The sequence below is a fragment of the Musa acuminata genome, chromosome BXJ2-8 (genome assembly GCF_036884655.1).
Source record: "Musa acuminata AAA Group cultivar baxijiao chromosome BXJ2-8, Cavendish_Baxijiao_AAA, whole genome shotgun sequence".
In the NCBI taxonomy this organism is placed as follows: Eukaryota; Viridiplantae; Streptophyta; class Magnoliopsida; order Zingiberales; family Musaceae; genus Musa; species Musa acuminata.
The window spans coordinates 42661593-42677215 of NC_088345.1; the positions used below are offsets into that span (position 1 = coordinate 42661593).

The 15623-nt window shown below is 40.1% G+C and overlaps 3 protein-coding genes and 1 long non-coding RNA gene across 5 annotated transcripts; 2 read left to right on the plus strand and 2 right to left on the minus strand.

Moving 5' to 3' along the window:
- The first annotated feature begins 780 nt into the window (after positions 1-780).
- Positions 781-1993, plus strand: LOC135618334 (transcription repressor OFP7-like). Its single transcript, XM_065119218.1, has one exon. The coding sequence runs from the start codon at positions 815-817 to the stop codon at positions 1880-1882; it is 1068 nt and encodes a 355-aa protein (XP_064975290.1). The 5' UTR covers positions 781-814; the 3' UTR covers positions 1883-1993.
- A 2966-nt stretch (positions 1994-4959) lies between these two features.
- Positions 4960-6949, minus strand: LOC103994696 (acyl transferase 4-like). The gene is made up of 2 exons (XM_009415109.3): positions 6364-6949; positions 4960-5897 (listed from the first exon to the last, which is right to left on the minus strand). The coding sequence occupies exons 1-2, from the start codon at positions 6769-6771 to the stop codon at positions 5043-5045; spliced, it is 1263 nt and encodes a 420-aa protein (XP_009413384.2). The 5' UTR covers positions 6772-6949; the 3' UTR covers positions 4960-5042.
- On the plus strand, positions 5463-6057 carry LOC135619512 (uncharacterized). The gene is made up of 2 exons (XR_010489405.1): positions 5463-5601; positions 5679-6057. It is a non-coding gene; the product is annotated as an uncharacterized LOC135619512 (long non-coding RNA).
- Positions 6950-8176: 1227 nt separating the features above from the next.
- LOC103994695 (kinesin-like protein KIN-13B) lies at positions 8177-14068 on the minus strand. 2 transcript variants are annotated; one of them, XM_009415107.3, is made up of 12 exons: positions 13758-14068; positions 13474-13668; positions 12960-13142; positions 12657-12764; positions 11716-11793; positions 11550-11631; positions 10337-10496; positions 9962-10264; positions 9646-9864; positions 9096-9561; positions 8953-9018; positions 8177-8882 (listed from the first exon to the last, which is right to left on the minus strand). In XM_009415107.3, exons 1-12 carry the CDS (start codon positions 13914-13916, stop codon positions 8703-8705), a joined length of 2199 nt encoding a protein of 732 aa, XP_009413382.2. In that variant the 5' UTR covers positions 13917-14068; the 3' UTR covers positions 8177-8702. The 2 variants fall into 2 exon arrangements, with proteins under 2 accessions (XP_009413382.2, XP_009413380.2); XM_009415105.3 differs by having other exon boundaries at positions 12960-13145.
- Positions 14069-15623: the final 1555 nt, after the last annotated feature.

Consider the following 15623-nt stretch of genomic DNA (forward strand, 5'->3'; position numbering starts at 1 on the left):
TTGCTCCTTCTTGCAAGATCAGAACACTGCATTCCATTGCTTGCAGGGTGACAGAACCATCTGTGGAATAGACAATTAATGACAACGGCATGCCTAGGAAATCTAGCGCTGGTGAGCTTTGCTGTTCCTGGCTTTCTTTTAGGTATCAAAGACAGAGAAAGGATTGGGAGAATATAAATGAATGCATGACCTATCCAACTCGTAAATGCAATGAGCAGCAGCACCATTGTGGAGAAAGTGGAAGGTGGTTGGACATGGCTAAGCATGTCATTGACAAGTACCCTAATGGAGGAATGTAGTGCTGGTGTCAACAGCAAATTGGGAATCTGGGGTGCTTCCTCTGTCATGGTTGAAAAGGGAAGTAGTGAATACAGCTCAACACCAAATCCTTTGTTGTCCAGTAAACATGCAATCCTTCTGCTAACTATCACTCGACCATGCAATGAAGGAAGGAAGACGGCTGCTCTGTTGCTGTAAGCAGAGTGATGAAAGGAGGAGGGTACGTGTCTGCAGCTGAGAGAGTGCATGCACGAATCCAATCGGGTCGCCTCCGCATGACGTGAAGAACCTATCTGAGGCTCTCGGGCGAGACTCAGGTTCTGATTGACCAGGCGAAGAGAGGCCAATTTGAGACCCAAAGGTCAACGGCACGTAATTATTAGTCAATTATGTAAGATCTCCATATCTATCGTGGATTCCCCATCGCATCTAATCCACTGCATGAAACCTTATAAAGGCAGTAGGCCTCCTTCTCCCCTCTTTAATGCCATCTCCTTTCAATTTGAAGCGCTCGAGAGGAGGGGGAGAGCGCCATATGGAGAGCAGCAGAAGTGGCAAGCTGAAACAGCGACTCGCTCGCATGTTCCGGTCGCCCTCTCTCCTCCGTTCCCCTTGCAAGCCTTCCGCCTCCGCCGCGACCAACCTCAGCTCCGCCGCCTCGACTCGAGCCCTCTTCGACGATGCGGTCCATGAGCCGGTCTTCGTGCCTCGGCGTCGAGGCGGCAGCCTCGATGATCACCTCGGTCGGTCGTTCTCTTCCACTGTGCCAACGGTTGCAGTAGCTCGGCGGCGGTCGGTGGACTACAGTGGCTGCCGACCGACGTGTGCGGTCGAGTGTAGCCAGCCTGCTCCTTTGGTGGCGAAGAACGAGAAGTGGAGGGATTTGAAGGCGAGGAAGAAGGAGAGGAGAGTGAGGGAGACGGGTGGGTACTATGAGACCGGCGAGTGGGAGGGGAGGACGTGCCCTCCTGCATCCCCCTCTTCCCCCTCGAAGAGTTCTTACTACTACTATTGCTTCAATGGAGACGTGAAAGAAGAAAAGGAGGGGATCAAAAGGAAGAAGAAGAAGAAGAAAAAGAAGAAGAAGAAGAGGGTTCCGTCCAATAGCTACCGATTCAGCAGCTCTTCATCGATGGAAAGCGATGTTCAGGAGGATGGATTCTTCAGCAGTGAAGAAAGGGAAGGAAAAGAAGAGGAGACAGAGACGTTCTTCTCATCAAGGAGCTTCTCCTCCGACTCCTCCGAGTTCTACCAGAGGCCCACGTCCAAGGAGAAGAACAAGAACAAGAACAAGAGAAACCCTGAGCGTCCTCAGAGAAGACGAGCGAGGAAGTACGAGGCCTGGGGAGTGTGCAAGGGGTTTCAGCCCTTAGTCTCCATCACGAGGAGGGAGAAGAAAGGCTTCGCGGTAGTGAAGCGATCCAGCGATCCTTACAACGACTTCCGCAGCTCGATGCTGGAGATGATCACCGAGAGACAAATCTTCGGCGCCGAAGATTTGGAGTGCCTGCTTCAATCCTATCTGTCCTTGAACTCCCCCCACCTGCATCCACTAATCCTGCAGGCCTTCTCTGACATCTGGGTAGTGCTTTTCGGCCACTAATCAGCCATGGCTCGAGTTCATGAGTTAGTCTGTGATGTAATTTAAGCTCTACTTTTGTTTCTGCTTCAGTGTTGCAGACTTGGTAATACTGATCGTTTTCTTTGCTCTTAATGTTCTTCTACCAAGCTGGTAATGTTCATCTTTTACCTTTCTGACAGCCACAAAAGGAAGAATGGAAAATGGTAGGGATGCTGACAAGTACATGTACCCAATGCTTGTTCCGTTGAAATCTTTTCTGTAGGGTTTGTCTGCAGTCTAAAGCAAGCTAGATTCTGATTTCTCTCTGAGCCTCAGTGACAAGACAACCTATTTCCTCCTCCCCTAACATGCCTCATCTTCCCACAGTGCCTATAAACTGCACACCTAACACAGAACAACAGTAAGTCAATGTCTCCAGTCGAACAATCTTCACTGATGAAACAATATCCAAATGGTGTTTGACATGTGTCTGGTTGTCTGCCATGCTTTTTTACTTCATCATTTAGAAATCATGCTTATATATATATATATATATATATATATATATATATTGCTGGAAGAGTTTGTATTGTGGAAGCTGGAAACAGTGCACAAGTAGAACAGTCGATGAGACTCGAATTTGAATCAGTCCCAATCCGAAGAAGAGAAATCAAAACCCTAGCGGGATGAGGAATGTGCATGTAGAACAAAAGGACAGTAAGGACAAGTCTTTGTCCCTCTGAATACATTAAATTCCTTTTGGTCAAACTGGGAATAGCCAATCCAAATATTTTCATGGTGAGATGGGAAGATAAAAAGGCAGCCAAGAGAAAGCTGCAGTTCTCTTGTTCTGCTCACAGAATGGAACCAAATGGGTTAAAACGGTGGCTCGGCATCCCAAAGTTGTCAGCCATTCCTGCAAAGGAGAGGAACGTTTCACAGGATATGTAGACACATAAATGCAGCCATCAATGCTGTGGAGATACACAGGGGAATGAGAAGGGGGGCAAATGGAAACAGGGCAATTAATGACAGCAGCGGCAGCAGCAGCAGCTTTATGAGAGCCGTCCACAATTGGGGAGCCTAGAAGAAAGAGAATTCCTCTCTTGAATGCAGTGGGTGTGTCGTGCATCCACTGGGGATTTGGATTTTGGGTGGAGGAGGAGAGCAATACATCCCCATGTATCATTAACTCATTTCATTGGTTCTTGAGCTGCTTTAAACACTGTACCTCTCTTTCCCATGCTTCTCTCTCTTGTTCTTACAGTGCCATTATTTTTCTCAAGAAACACACATCATTCAATTATACAACCAAAATTTCTCATAGGGGTATCCCAATATTGACATATTTTACTTGGTTCTTTGTGAGTACGTTAGGACACTGTTCTAAATATTTACATAATTCTTCAACCATCTCTGCCGACGGTCGTCGTATCATATCATACCGACATTTCGATCCGGGTTCGATACAGTACAATACCGATGTATCGATCAATACATTAGGACATACCGAATGATGTACTGAATAATTATATATTTTTTTATACTGTAGTAGTATTATAGTATAATGCTGTAGCACTGCTACAGTCTATAGTAAAATACTGTATCACTATAGCGGTATCGAGCGGTCTACATACCGGTAACCTATCGGACTGGTACGTACCGCCCGGTACGGACGATACGCTTCGATATGACAAACCTTGATCTCTAGATATTTTTACAAGTAACATGTAGTGAATGTATGCTTAATTTACATTCTTGACGTCTCCTTTATTTTCACATAATTATATATACATAATATAATTAATTTTAATGATAATATATGATTTATTTATAAAATTTAAGACTTCAAAATCTCGTTCGATAAAGTTGAAAAATGTAGACTAAGCAGCTAATTTATATTTTATCACTTGATCTTTTATAGAAAAACCTTTTATATTAGAAGAAAAACCAACTTTGAAATTTTTTTTTCTTCTTCATAGGGTGACGACATATAATGAAAAGAAAAAGTCAGTTTGTGTCTTACACCATGAACGAATCATAAAAAAATATATATCTTACAAATTACTAATTTTATTTTACAATTTAAATATCTAACTTAAGGCTCGAAATCTTAAACTCTAATATCATAATTTGAAATTTACAAAGGTAATTTATGAATTTTATATTGTATATATGCGTAATAAGTCATCTGATGGTAATATACTGGACCCACTTATCAACCTCATTCAACATATTATGCATCTAAAATTTAAAACATTAATTCGATATTATACCGAACCACTTATCAAAGACATATTAGAAGCTATTAGCTAGGTAAAGTAAAAATACTTTGTCAAATCATCATAGAGTCAATGGGATCAAATCTCATCTTCACCACTTGTCATTTATAAAAAAAATTAATATTAGTATTAATATTAATATTATTTTTATTATTATCAAAATATGGAACACATGATGTGGAAGGTTTGGGGTTCTGCTGGCTTCACAAGGAACCCAAATAGAAAACATCCTCGATGTTGGACGTCTTGGGCCGGACCTAAGTTTTATTGCGAGGCCCAATGACACGCTTAGCAGTTTCAAGGACTGCAAAGCTGGCTCAGTCAAACCACATCGTCGGATCCCATTCGTAGAACCATATATTATTATTATTATTAATGTTTGGAAGAGTCTAATGTTTGTATTATTAATTATCAGTTTAATGGTTGCAATTCAATATATGGTTCGCTTTCAAACAATCATTCATAAGCTTTTGGTGTCGACTTTTACAATCATATCTTTTAGAAAACAATCATTTATTTAATCATTAATTATAACCATTTATTCAATAGGACTCATATATTTCAAAATAACGTTTTGAATTCTTTGGTGACTTAAGCAATGAGATCTTATGGGGTATACATCTAATATTTTTATCTTAATGATATTTTTGATTGACAAGCTTTCGTCTTTATAAAAATAATATTGGATCAAAATCTTGAATAAAAAAATAAATATGATTTCTTCAATTTTTTTTTACTTTTTTTTCCTTCTTGTATATGAAATATCTTTAAATTAATCAATTTTATTTAAATAAAAAGATGCTGCAATATTTAGTATATGATTTACTCCCAACTATATCCCAATGATACATAACTTTTTTGACTTCATATCACTTGATAACCATATATTGGCCATTAATCAACAACTGTGGATAAGACATCTAATGCTTGTGACCACAGCTCTCTGTGAACCGCTTGAGTTCGTTGACGAAGCTTTCTTGGTGCTCCTCCGTCACCACCTCTCCCCTAAACCGCAGCCCTTGCTCCGGCGAAGGCCGCTTCAGAAGGATGCCGCCGGCGAAGAAGAGATGGTCGTTGAGAGGAGCAACGCAGTGCGGCGTCCCCCACCCGTAGTCCACCTCGAAGAACCCCACCGATCGCCAGTCCGACAGATTCAGCACGTCGTAGCCGATGGGAACATTGTAGGGGTCTTCCTCGACGTTCCCCATCGCCCAGTCCGAGAATTTGGCCGCCAAACTTGCTTTGGCGTCCCTGATCAAGCTCACGATCTCGGTGAGGAGCGCGTGCTTGATCTTATCGCTACTCGATGTCACATTCAAACAGTAGACGCAGTTGCCGTAGTAGCCTCGCTGTGGCGGCAGCAGCTGGCGCAGGAGCGGACGAACGTTTGCGGAAAAGACGAGGTGGACGTCGGCGTGGCGATGCAGATTGATCGCTCGGGTCCGGCACTGCCACAGAACCGCGGCGACCGCTTCGAAGGTCGTGCACCTGTAAGCCGTCTCTCTCATGAACGCCTCTTTGATGTTGTTGATGGTGAGCTGCGGGAAGTCGAACAGGGACGGCACGCAGTCGAACGTGATCGTGGGAGGTTGCCGCGGGATCCTCGGTGGAGCGGGGATGGCGTCTCTGAACCAGATCGGCTCCACGGTGGGGCGAGAAAGCCCGCCGGCGATCTCTCCCACTGCCTTCAGGAACTGGCCCGCGCCGACGCCGTCGAACACCATGTGGCTGAACTTGACTCCCACTGCAAATCCACCGCAGTCGAACTGCGTTACCTGCGCTCTCACAAACCACAAGCCAAATAAATCTTTTATTTATTTATTTTATTTTATTTTATTTTTATTTGTATTTATTTATTATTATTAAGATAAAATGGTGATTGTATGGATGCGTACATCGGATTTCAAGATAGTTAACATCCGATTACATTTTTAATCCTTAAGTGGGTCTGATACATTACTATTAGGATAATATTTTAGATGTGAATTTAAGTGGGTCTGACAATATTTCTACTATAGTATTATTTTAAGTAAAAGTAATTATCAAATGAGATTCTTTATGGAATCCATAAACCTAATGGTTAAATCATAGACCATATATAATATGTATGTAACATCCTTAGCAATATAAATATATTTTTATTTCTCTATCAAAATTTTTAGCTTACCAACAACATGAATATTTTTTCTTTTGATAATATAAACTGATTTTTTTGAATAATAATTAATGTTCATCACAGACCTGCATCATCAATATCATCTCCTCCGGGTTGATGCAGGGTGGAGGACTTGGAAGCAGCTCCTCTTTAGGGATCAAGAGAGGGAACTCGAGGTTCTTGAGATCAATGAGACTGCAGTGAGCCATCGCCTCCACGAACCACACGCCGTCGCCGGTGCAGGCGACCTCGAGCTCTCCTTCGCCCGACGTCACCAGCCGGCCTGCGATGGGGTAGTAAGGCACCAGAGCCCGGGACAAGGCTCCTCTGATGAGGCGTGCAGCCTCCACGCCATGGCCGTACGCCGACATCATCTCCAGGGAAAACCGCAACCCCAGTGCGTGATCCACGGAAGAGAGGGTGAGAGTGGCGGAGGGGGTGTGCTCGCAGGGGGCGACGAGTCCCGCGGCTAACATGGTGACGGCGAATCCCATGGTGGCGAGAGTAGTCTCTTGATGCTGATGCTAATACTGCTCTTTGCCTGTGGCCTCGTCCTCCATATATAATGGCGTTGGGAGATCCATGCATGGCATTGGTTCTCGTCGTTTAGCTCACACGTTAAATCCAACGACGATTGTTTTCGCTTGTTTGCTTTCTAACGGGAAACGTGTCGCAAACTTTTCGGTAGTATTTGGTGGTTTCCAGTTACTGGGTAAACCCTTAACATTTTTCTAGAAAACAATGAAGTCAAAGTACGTGGGTGGGTGGTGGTCTAAATCTGCTTGCCACCAGCCGCAGATTTCCAGTTACGGGGTTCTCTCTCTCTCTCTCTCTCTCTCTCTCTCCGTACGGTGGTTGCATAATCTAAGTTTTCGGATTCATGACAACCCCATCGAAATAGTTATAATAATACATAAATTTGACATTCTCTATTTTAGCTAGTGCTTAATAAATATCTTTATCATATTCTTCTTTTTCTTTTTTTAATTGGATAGTATCATATGCTTAGTTTCAGTCTTAAATGTTAAGAATAATTTGAGTTGTAGGTTAGAATATGTGAAATATATATTGGATTCTCTCAGAGCAGCATCTAAGGTCTTCATCTATTGATAATAGGGTTTTCGTTTTTCTTAAAGCAAAGGGTATTAGAAGATTATACTTTTGAGAGATGAAGATTGATGGAGGATTAAAAATGATGTAATATTTTTAAGAATGGAAAGAATAAAGTCAGAACTTAATGGCTTAAGTTTGTAGGCTGCGTTAACTTGGTTACATTAATAGCTCGATGACTTATGGGATGAAATAGGAAGCCGGTGGATGGAACGCGTAATGCCTTGACATTAGGTTACTTTAATAGCTTGATAACGTAACGCCTTGACATTTGAAACGATGCCTTGGGGGGTAATCTGGTTTTTGATGCGTTCTTCTTTGTGCATACACAGAATGGCGAATGCATGTTGCATAAACGGGATGAACAAATTGCTCGGACTGCCACCTTTACGTGCAAGAAAGGATTGTGTGTGTGTGTGTGAGAGAGAGAGAGAGAGAGAGAGAGAGAGAGACGAAAGACTTGAAAGAATCACAAAAGATGACTCCAGTTGTAGAATGATGAGAGCAAGTGGGAAGGCCATGGCCATGGAAGATTGCTTGGAAGTAGAATAGTTGCAATAGTCAATATAGCAGAAAGAAGACTTAAGCTCTCTCATTAATCCTCGATCTAACCATATAGATCATGTATATTACATCCAACTTTTATAAAACTCCAATTCTATTATCTAAATTTAGATTTTAATTTGATATTTCCAATAAGAAAGTGATCCTGAAAAGAAAAAAAAAAAGAGAGGCACCAGAAGCCAAACAATCTGAATAGAGTGGACTATCAAGTCAAACTAATTATGATTAGAATGAGATGGATCAAATCCAGTATATATTATCCAACTCTTTTAACTCAAGGATAATTGTTATTGGATACAATCTCATTAATAAAACACAAATGTAGTGAAGTGTCCCAAACTACAGAATACTCTTTCTTCTTTTTACTTTAGACGATTAAGCAACAGAGTAGTTTAACATTGCGTCTCCCCGAGTAGTATCCAATCGATATAACTTCTTGCTCCCTTGGATATATATATATATATCTCATAACAATAGCCATTGGGAGAAGAAAAACAAAGGAAAAAATAGCAAACAAACCGAAATCCTTTCAAAAGAGCTGACACCAACAACATTAACTAGCCAAAGATACTGATTTGCCCAAAATGCACTGAGGGGTAAAGATCCTTCAGTAATCATACCCGCGGTAGGATATTATTGGCTTCTGCTCTTTAATTCAGAAGCCAGCAGCAACGAAATCTTGCATCAGTCTCAGACCAGCCACTGTTTCAATGATGAAGCTAGTAGCAGCTTCAATTTATGGTCTCTCAAATCAAGGGCGGAGGGAAGAAACAAGAACGTGCTTCTCGGTCAAATGTTGCTGGAAATGAGCCAATCGAGTCTGCAAATTTACGATTCCTGCAGCCTTCTGGGAGAGTACGGCATTCAATCTAGATACGTATTCATCTAGCTGATTACCAGGTTGGTCTGCTTCATCCAAAAGTCTCATTTCCTGATTTAGAAGAATATTAGTTTCGTACATTTCAAGTTTGACTAGTAAGTCCTACTCAATGGAACATTACCTCTCTAACAATGTTTAATGTCTCCTCCACTTGTCTCCGATGGGCCATCACCAAATCCTCCTCTTCCTGTAATTGTGTTATTTAGTATTTAGTAAGGTGGCAAGAACAGAGGTTTGTTCATAATGATAAAAATGGTCTCTCACCTTCAAAAGCTCATTTAGGTCATCATCGGAATCGAAACAATTGGCATCTTCATTATGACTTTCTCTTCGTTTTGCAAGAGAGTCAACTCTCCTTGTCTTCCCGTCCGCAGCTACAGCTGAATATGCCTCTGCCTTTCCTTTTCTCCAAGATGATTTGTCTGGCTCGTATACCTCCTCGAAGTAATCAAACACCTCTGCAGTCGAGGAACTTCTACTATTTGCCCGAAAATGCTTAGCATGTGAAGATATTACTTGGTCCTCTTCTCTCCCGCTGGAAACACTGTTGTAAGACAAAAAGGCTTCCTTTTCAACTTGTTTGGACCATCCAGGTTTTTGGTCCTCACCGGTATCACCACTGTTAACCTCAAATCTGGAGAAAGATATGGGAGCAGAAACTGATTCTTTTACATTTAGTGTTGCAGATGAGAGGTCCTTCTTGCTGTTCCCTTTAGAAAGACTCTTCACCCTTCACATAAGATTAGACCAGTTAGCCATAGATAGAAGCAAAAGAAAGGACCGTAACATAGAAAACATAATACTAATCCATCACCTGTCGGCATATCTGAGAGTGTTCAAAGTGTGTTCACATGAGCCAGAATTTGGAGAAACGCATGAGATCATTACAGTGCGTGAATCACCAACAAATGAATCCCTTAGAACTTCAGTCAATTTACTCCCTCTGAAAGGAATATGAACCTGGTCATTGTCAAGGGCCCGAATGCACTCTTTCAAGGCAAGCAAACTTTTGTTGATCTCAGCACCTTCTATTCTGCGACCAAACATACACTTGAATTTACTAAGCTGCTAAAAAATGATTGCATGCAATATACATCTATCTTCTGTCATTATAGGCAAAAAATGATCACCTTGTTTGCTTGTCATTATCTGTAGTATCTGCACCACGCTCACTTCCGGCAAGGTCTATGAATGAGAGCTTGCCAACTATTCGAGCAGGCTTAGATTCACTGCCATCTACTGTCTTTTTGATAGCAAGTTGGAGTATCGCATGAGAACGTGATGATTCCTCATTTGCGCCAGTTGTGCCAGTACTCCTTGTTGCATTTCCTTTTTCAATGAGATCCTTTATGGTGTCAAGACTTGACACTCTATATTCTTGCAGACCAACAATGCAAACTTTCTGCTTTCCATCCTCTCTCATACAAAGCTTCCTACAAGAAAATTGATAGTCTGAATAACGAAAAACAGATTATACATGCTGAGGTAAAAAAATGAGATCAGACCTCCGATCATTTAGCAAATCAAAAAGCTTTCCTCCATATATCTCAAAGAAGCTGACATACAAATGAAACCCTTGATTTCTATATGTATGATGCATATGCCTCAGAATGTCTTGTGATGCTTTAAGTGGTAGCGGTTGCATGGTGTATGTCTTTCCACTACCTGAAAAGATTATAGAAGATAACCACTCGCAGGATGCAGTATAGAATCCAACACAAATTTATAAGCACAATGAAGTACAGAATCCCATACAAATCTAGAAGCATAGGTTTGACCATTAAAGTATGAAAGTGCTGGGTCACAAAAACAGCAGGCCAGAACACAAATAAAAGTGGACCAGAAGCACAACTTACAAATTTTCAAGCATATTTTAGATTTCCAGACAAGAGAAATAAAATATATTGAAGGATTTAGTCTGCGAGAATCTAGAGATTCCTGACCACACTAAAATTTTCAAACATGCACAACTTGCTTGAATATACGAACAACTACTTTTTACCAAAAACAATTATGTAAAACACTAACCCATCATGTGTTAAGAAAATAATTTGAAGAAGGTACCATCTCTTTAATGATTATCTTTGTCTTTGTTCCTTTTTAGTTGTACTTTAAAAAGGGAGACTTTCTAAATCAGGGTCATTTCGTTTTTAATTAAGCTAGAGTTGCTAACACTTCTGCAGAGTATTTGTAAACACTACTGGTTGACAAGCACAGAAATTATGTACCTTTCAAGGGAATAGTCTGTCAAGACTCTAACTAATATAAGATATAGGATTGATAGAAAACAGCAACTTCCTATTTCCCCGTGAAGAGAGCTTTGAACAATGTTGATTATAAAAAAAAAAAAAGTGTGTATGAATATTTAATAGTAGACAATTTAAAGCATAAAATTCTGTTTACACTCTCAATAGAGTAGCAATGACAAAAAGGTTAAAAGAATATCATTTCAACTGCCGCTGCATGAACATGCTACATATCAAGTTTTCCCTAACACTGGTACCCTAGATGAAATTTGAATACAAGAAATTTTAATGGCTATTTTGCATCATATTTTTAACGACTTAAACACAAAACAAAATACAGTGATTTTAGAACCATATAGTGTCACTGATGTTCTTACAGTAAAACCATCATAAATCTCCAAGCTATTTATTATCACTAAGAGAATATATTAAACGTATCGTTATAAAAATCCCGACCAAAAAGTTTACTTGCCTGTTTGTCCATAAGCAAAACAAGTTGCCTTTGTACGTTGAAAGATGGCAGGGATAACGGGTTCAACAGTTTCATGATATACCTGGAAAACAAATAGACGGACAGTTTGGTAAAGAGAACTTAAGATTGCAGATGTGTCTATCTTCTATTTTCATCTGGTACTCACTTCTTCATTTGAGACATTTTCATCCAAAACAGCATCAAACACAAATTCATGCTTCTCAAGATACTCAGTGAGGTCAACCTACATGTCCAAGAATAAATTAGAAGCAGGAAAGCATAGTTTGTAAACAGATCAGATAATTTCAATGATTGTTCAAGAGTATTAACAAAAAATAAATGTATATTCGACCACAAAAGATGTGGAAGATAAGACATTTATCGATAAGTGCTTGTCTTGACGATTACTGCTTAAGAATAGTGTTGGATTATGGAACAAAACAGGATGTTTTCTGCCATATGCTTATAAATATAACTGCCACCTGTTGTTTAGTGAGACAATATTTTCTAGAAGTATCATACATTTCAGTGAAAGGAGATGAAAATGAAGTTATGCTTTAGTTTTTTAGTGAGACAATATATTCTAGGCATCATAGCAACAAACCCTTTATGGTCCCAATGTTATGCTTCACGACTTAGGAGTCTCAAATTCAAAACTGAAGTAATGGCTAAAAGGTCTTGATTTGAGCTATCCTTATAGGGCCAAGTTGTAATGTAAACTCATTACAAAAATACGAAATCATGTTGCAAATTAATGTGTTATAATATCTGGAAAGAAATTTAAGTAATCCATGTCCGAGATGATTTCAAGTTACTCTAGAGTGAGTGTCACCTCGGTCCACAGAAATTGGGTTCCCTAGAGGAGCTGAATTGGTGACCAACTTTGGCTAAATCTTGTCAAAAATTTCCCTCAGATTCCACTTGAGATATAATAGTTAATTACAAGTGAAACAAATTATAAAACAATTTTGTTATGCAATGGAATCAAATAGAACAATTTTCTATCAGAAACAAAAAAAAAATTTGCATAGCTTGGTATAGGGGTAAAGCAGTAAAGTGAGGTGCTGAGGTTGAATAAGAAAGTAACATGAATGAGAAGAATATTACCTTGAGTTTTGTCTCATGAACAGTTAGAGAGTTGGTACTTGGTACTATTGTGATGATATCATCCTCCTTCTTTGCTATTTCCTTTTTGTTAAGAGGTCTCTTTCTGACCTACATTGAGGTCATAATTCACACTACTTAAAGCAGTTAAATAAATGCCACAATATTTCACACATAAGCAATGGTAAACAGAGAATGAACATTGCAGAATTCAGTTATGAGTTCAAATTATGGAAAGGTTTCACAAATGACTACCATAAGCAATATAAATGTTAAGAAAGTTAGTTGTATAGTAGAATAACATACCACTACTTTGATCTTGGCAACAGCACTCGTTTTTTCTTTATCAACCGAGAAACTTTTCAAGAGAGTGTTTTCAGATGGCCCTAAATTCCGACTCATAGGCTTGTTACTGGAAAAGTTCGTCTCTAATTCATCCATGTTTCTACCATAACCAAGTGGGCCTGCACCGAATCCAGCGCCTGTCACCTGCTGACAGCATCAACGAACCAAACCATGTCATTGAATAGGAAAAGGAAAAAGATCCGCAGGGTCCCAAATGGATTGGTTCATTCGACAAAAGCCTTGTTATTTGGAGGATCTGATGGATTACCTACTCAGAACTATCATGCAATACAAAGGTCAATAATATTTTAACCGAAAAAGGAAATAGATGCTTCATTTCGAAGAAAATGACATGACCCCAAAGAAAAGAACCAAACATCCCCCGATCAAGAATAGTGTAACGAAAGCATCATTGAGATCTTTCGCTGCTAAAGCAAAAGTGCCTCCGAAGAAAAGAAAAGAAAAGAGGGATTACTTCAGGGAGAAGCTCAGTGTCAAAGGAGTGGAGATCCAAGATCCCCGGGCTGAGCTCACTCGGCGACACTTGCTCCCCATTCTTCCTCTGGCTGGAGGACCGTGAAGTCAAAGGCGGCGTTAGCGGCTCCCCCGACATCGAGAATTCCCCGCTCATTCCCTTGTGCATGCTCCTCAGCATCCTCGAGTAGTCCACCTACACCACCAAGAAAATATTCGGTCTCCAGAAACAGGATCCCATCCCATCTCCTCCAGATCGCGGTAGGCCGGTGAGGATCCGATTACCTGCTGAGAATACGCTACTCCGCCCGGCTGGAGCCACTTGCTGCCACCACCGCCGTTTCCGGCGTCGGGGAAGAAGTGGTCGGACGAGTACTGCCGCTGGTGGAGCTGGTTCCCGGCCCGCTGCTGCATCTGCCTCCCCCCGACGGCGGCGCCATTCATCCTGCTTCGACTTGAGATCAGATCCACTCGTCGGTGGATCGCGACGAGATGAGCGGCGTGAGGAGAGGAGAGGAGAGGAGAGGAGAGGAGAGGAGCGAGCGAGCAAGAGAAGGGAGAAGGGGGTGTCTCAATGACCACAACAAGAGCAGCAACAACAAGAAACCATACCCAAGCAAAGACCGATTATAAAAACAGATGTGGGGACTGGTCAGAAACATCCTTCTCCACTGACACGTATACGCTATTCGTACCCGCTATATTACTGGGTAAAATCTTCCGTTCCCCATCTGTCAACCCTATGACAAGGCAGGTAGATCAAGGAGTACAGCGCGGGTTGTTGATGTTTGTGCGTCAATTAAGTATTGGTGGTTAGGTGTTGGGATGCGATCGATTTCAAAAACTTTTGAAATGGGCAGGCCGGTTGAGGTGGTGGGCCCGATCCACATGAGAGAGGCTCTCGGGGTGTCGGGAGACAGGGCTCCGTGTAATCGGGGGAATGGCACGGTGACACGTTCGAGTACGGGCCGTCGGGTGCAGCCCGGTGTATTTGGGAACCGAGTATTAAGAAGCGCGGCATGCTTCTTCCTCTACGGACAGCGCGCTGTCTTTTGAAGTCATTAGCGAAGGTAATAATGTGTATGACCAAAGAGAGAAGATTGGGGTGTTGGAGTAGCAAATGGTTAATCATTTGTTTGTAACAGCTGCTAATTAACAGGAAACTAATCATTTTGGGTCAATTACACTTTTAACTATTGAGTTCGAGTCCATTTTTAATTCTAAATCAATCTTGGTTTTGATTAGCTTTATGAACTTCAATTAATTTTTTGGTTTTTGGTCTCATATGTGTATGATAAGGAGAAAAGTTGCTTACAAGTAAGGTGGCATGGACGAGAACAAAATATAACTTTGTTACTCACATGGTACTTACTATCGCGAAAGATGATTAGGCTGATGAGGATTTATCTTATAGCCATGAAAGTCTAATACTTAATTATTTGTAGTAAAATAAATTTTGTAATCTTAAACTTATATCTAGATTGTTGGATTGTTCTTTGTGAGAGTGAATCTTAAACTTAAATTAGTGTTCTTATAAAATGAAAAAAAACCTAACTATGGCACAAAAATGCATACTCTTGAAATTTATTATTTCGGCAATCATCTCTAGTTTACCTAATTCAAGAACTTAGTTGATAATATTCTTTGTACAACTTAAAAGTTCATTTCATTAACTTAACCTTATCGAGGAATAAAATAATGTAATTAGCGATCGAGTATCTGAATGTAATTTGAATCAACATATATGATTATCACGATTGTAGACAAGTACTACATAGTTAGATATATTTACAAAAATTAAATTTCTTTTTTGTGTTAAAATTTTGAATATAAAGATGAATTTTAAGAATAAATTATATAAAAGAGTAAACTAATAAGTCAAACATATTCAAAATACATAATTCACATTATATTGAAACACCTTAAAATTTTACATGTCTTTAATAGGTATCATATTGTCACTATACTATAGGTCTAAACTATAGCAAGTTAACCCATGTATTACTAAGTACATTTTAATAATTTTTTAGTAAATTATTTTTTATATTTTAGTATTTTATTATTTGATTTTCTCATCAAAATTTTCAAGCATCTCTTTGTTGTTTATTATTCAATGCTCAAGTACACCAAAATTTTTAAATTGAAAATTAG

What these genes read in the sequence shown, in the direction of transcription:
- LOC103994695 (XM_009415105.3), bottom strand. Translation starts at nt 13,916, where the DNA reads ATGAATGGCGCCGCCGTCGGGGGGAGGCAGATGCAGCAGCGGGCCGGG. An exon ending in GAGTAGCGTATTCTCAGCAG is followed by an intron (nt 13,669 to 13,757) that starts GTAATCGGATCC and finishes TTGGTGGTGTAG; the next exon opens with GTGGACTACTCGAGGATGCT. An exon ending in GATTTGCTAAATGATCGGAG is followed by an intron (nt 10,265 to 10,336) that starts GTCTGATCTCAT and finishes ATTTTCTTGTAG; the next exon opens with GAAGCTTTGTATGAGAGAGG.
- LOC135618334 (XM_065119218.1), top strand. Translation starts at nt 815, where the DNA reads ATGGAGAGCAGCAGAAGTGGCAAGCTGAAACAGCGACTCGCTCGCATG.
- LOC103994696 (XM_009415109.3), bottom strand. Translation starts at nt 6,771, where the DNA reads ATGGGATTCGCCGTCACCATGTTAGCCGCGGGACTCGTCGCCCCCTGC. An exon ending in AGATGATATTGATGATGCAG is followed by an intron (nt 5,898 to 6,363) that starts GTCTGTGATGAA and finishes GTGAGAGCGCAG; the next exon opens with GTAACGCAGTTCGACTGCGG.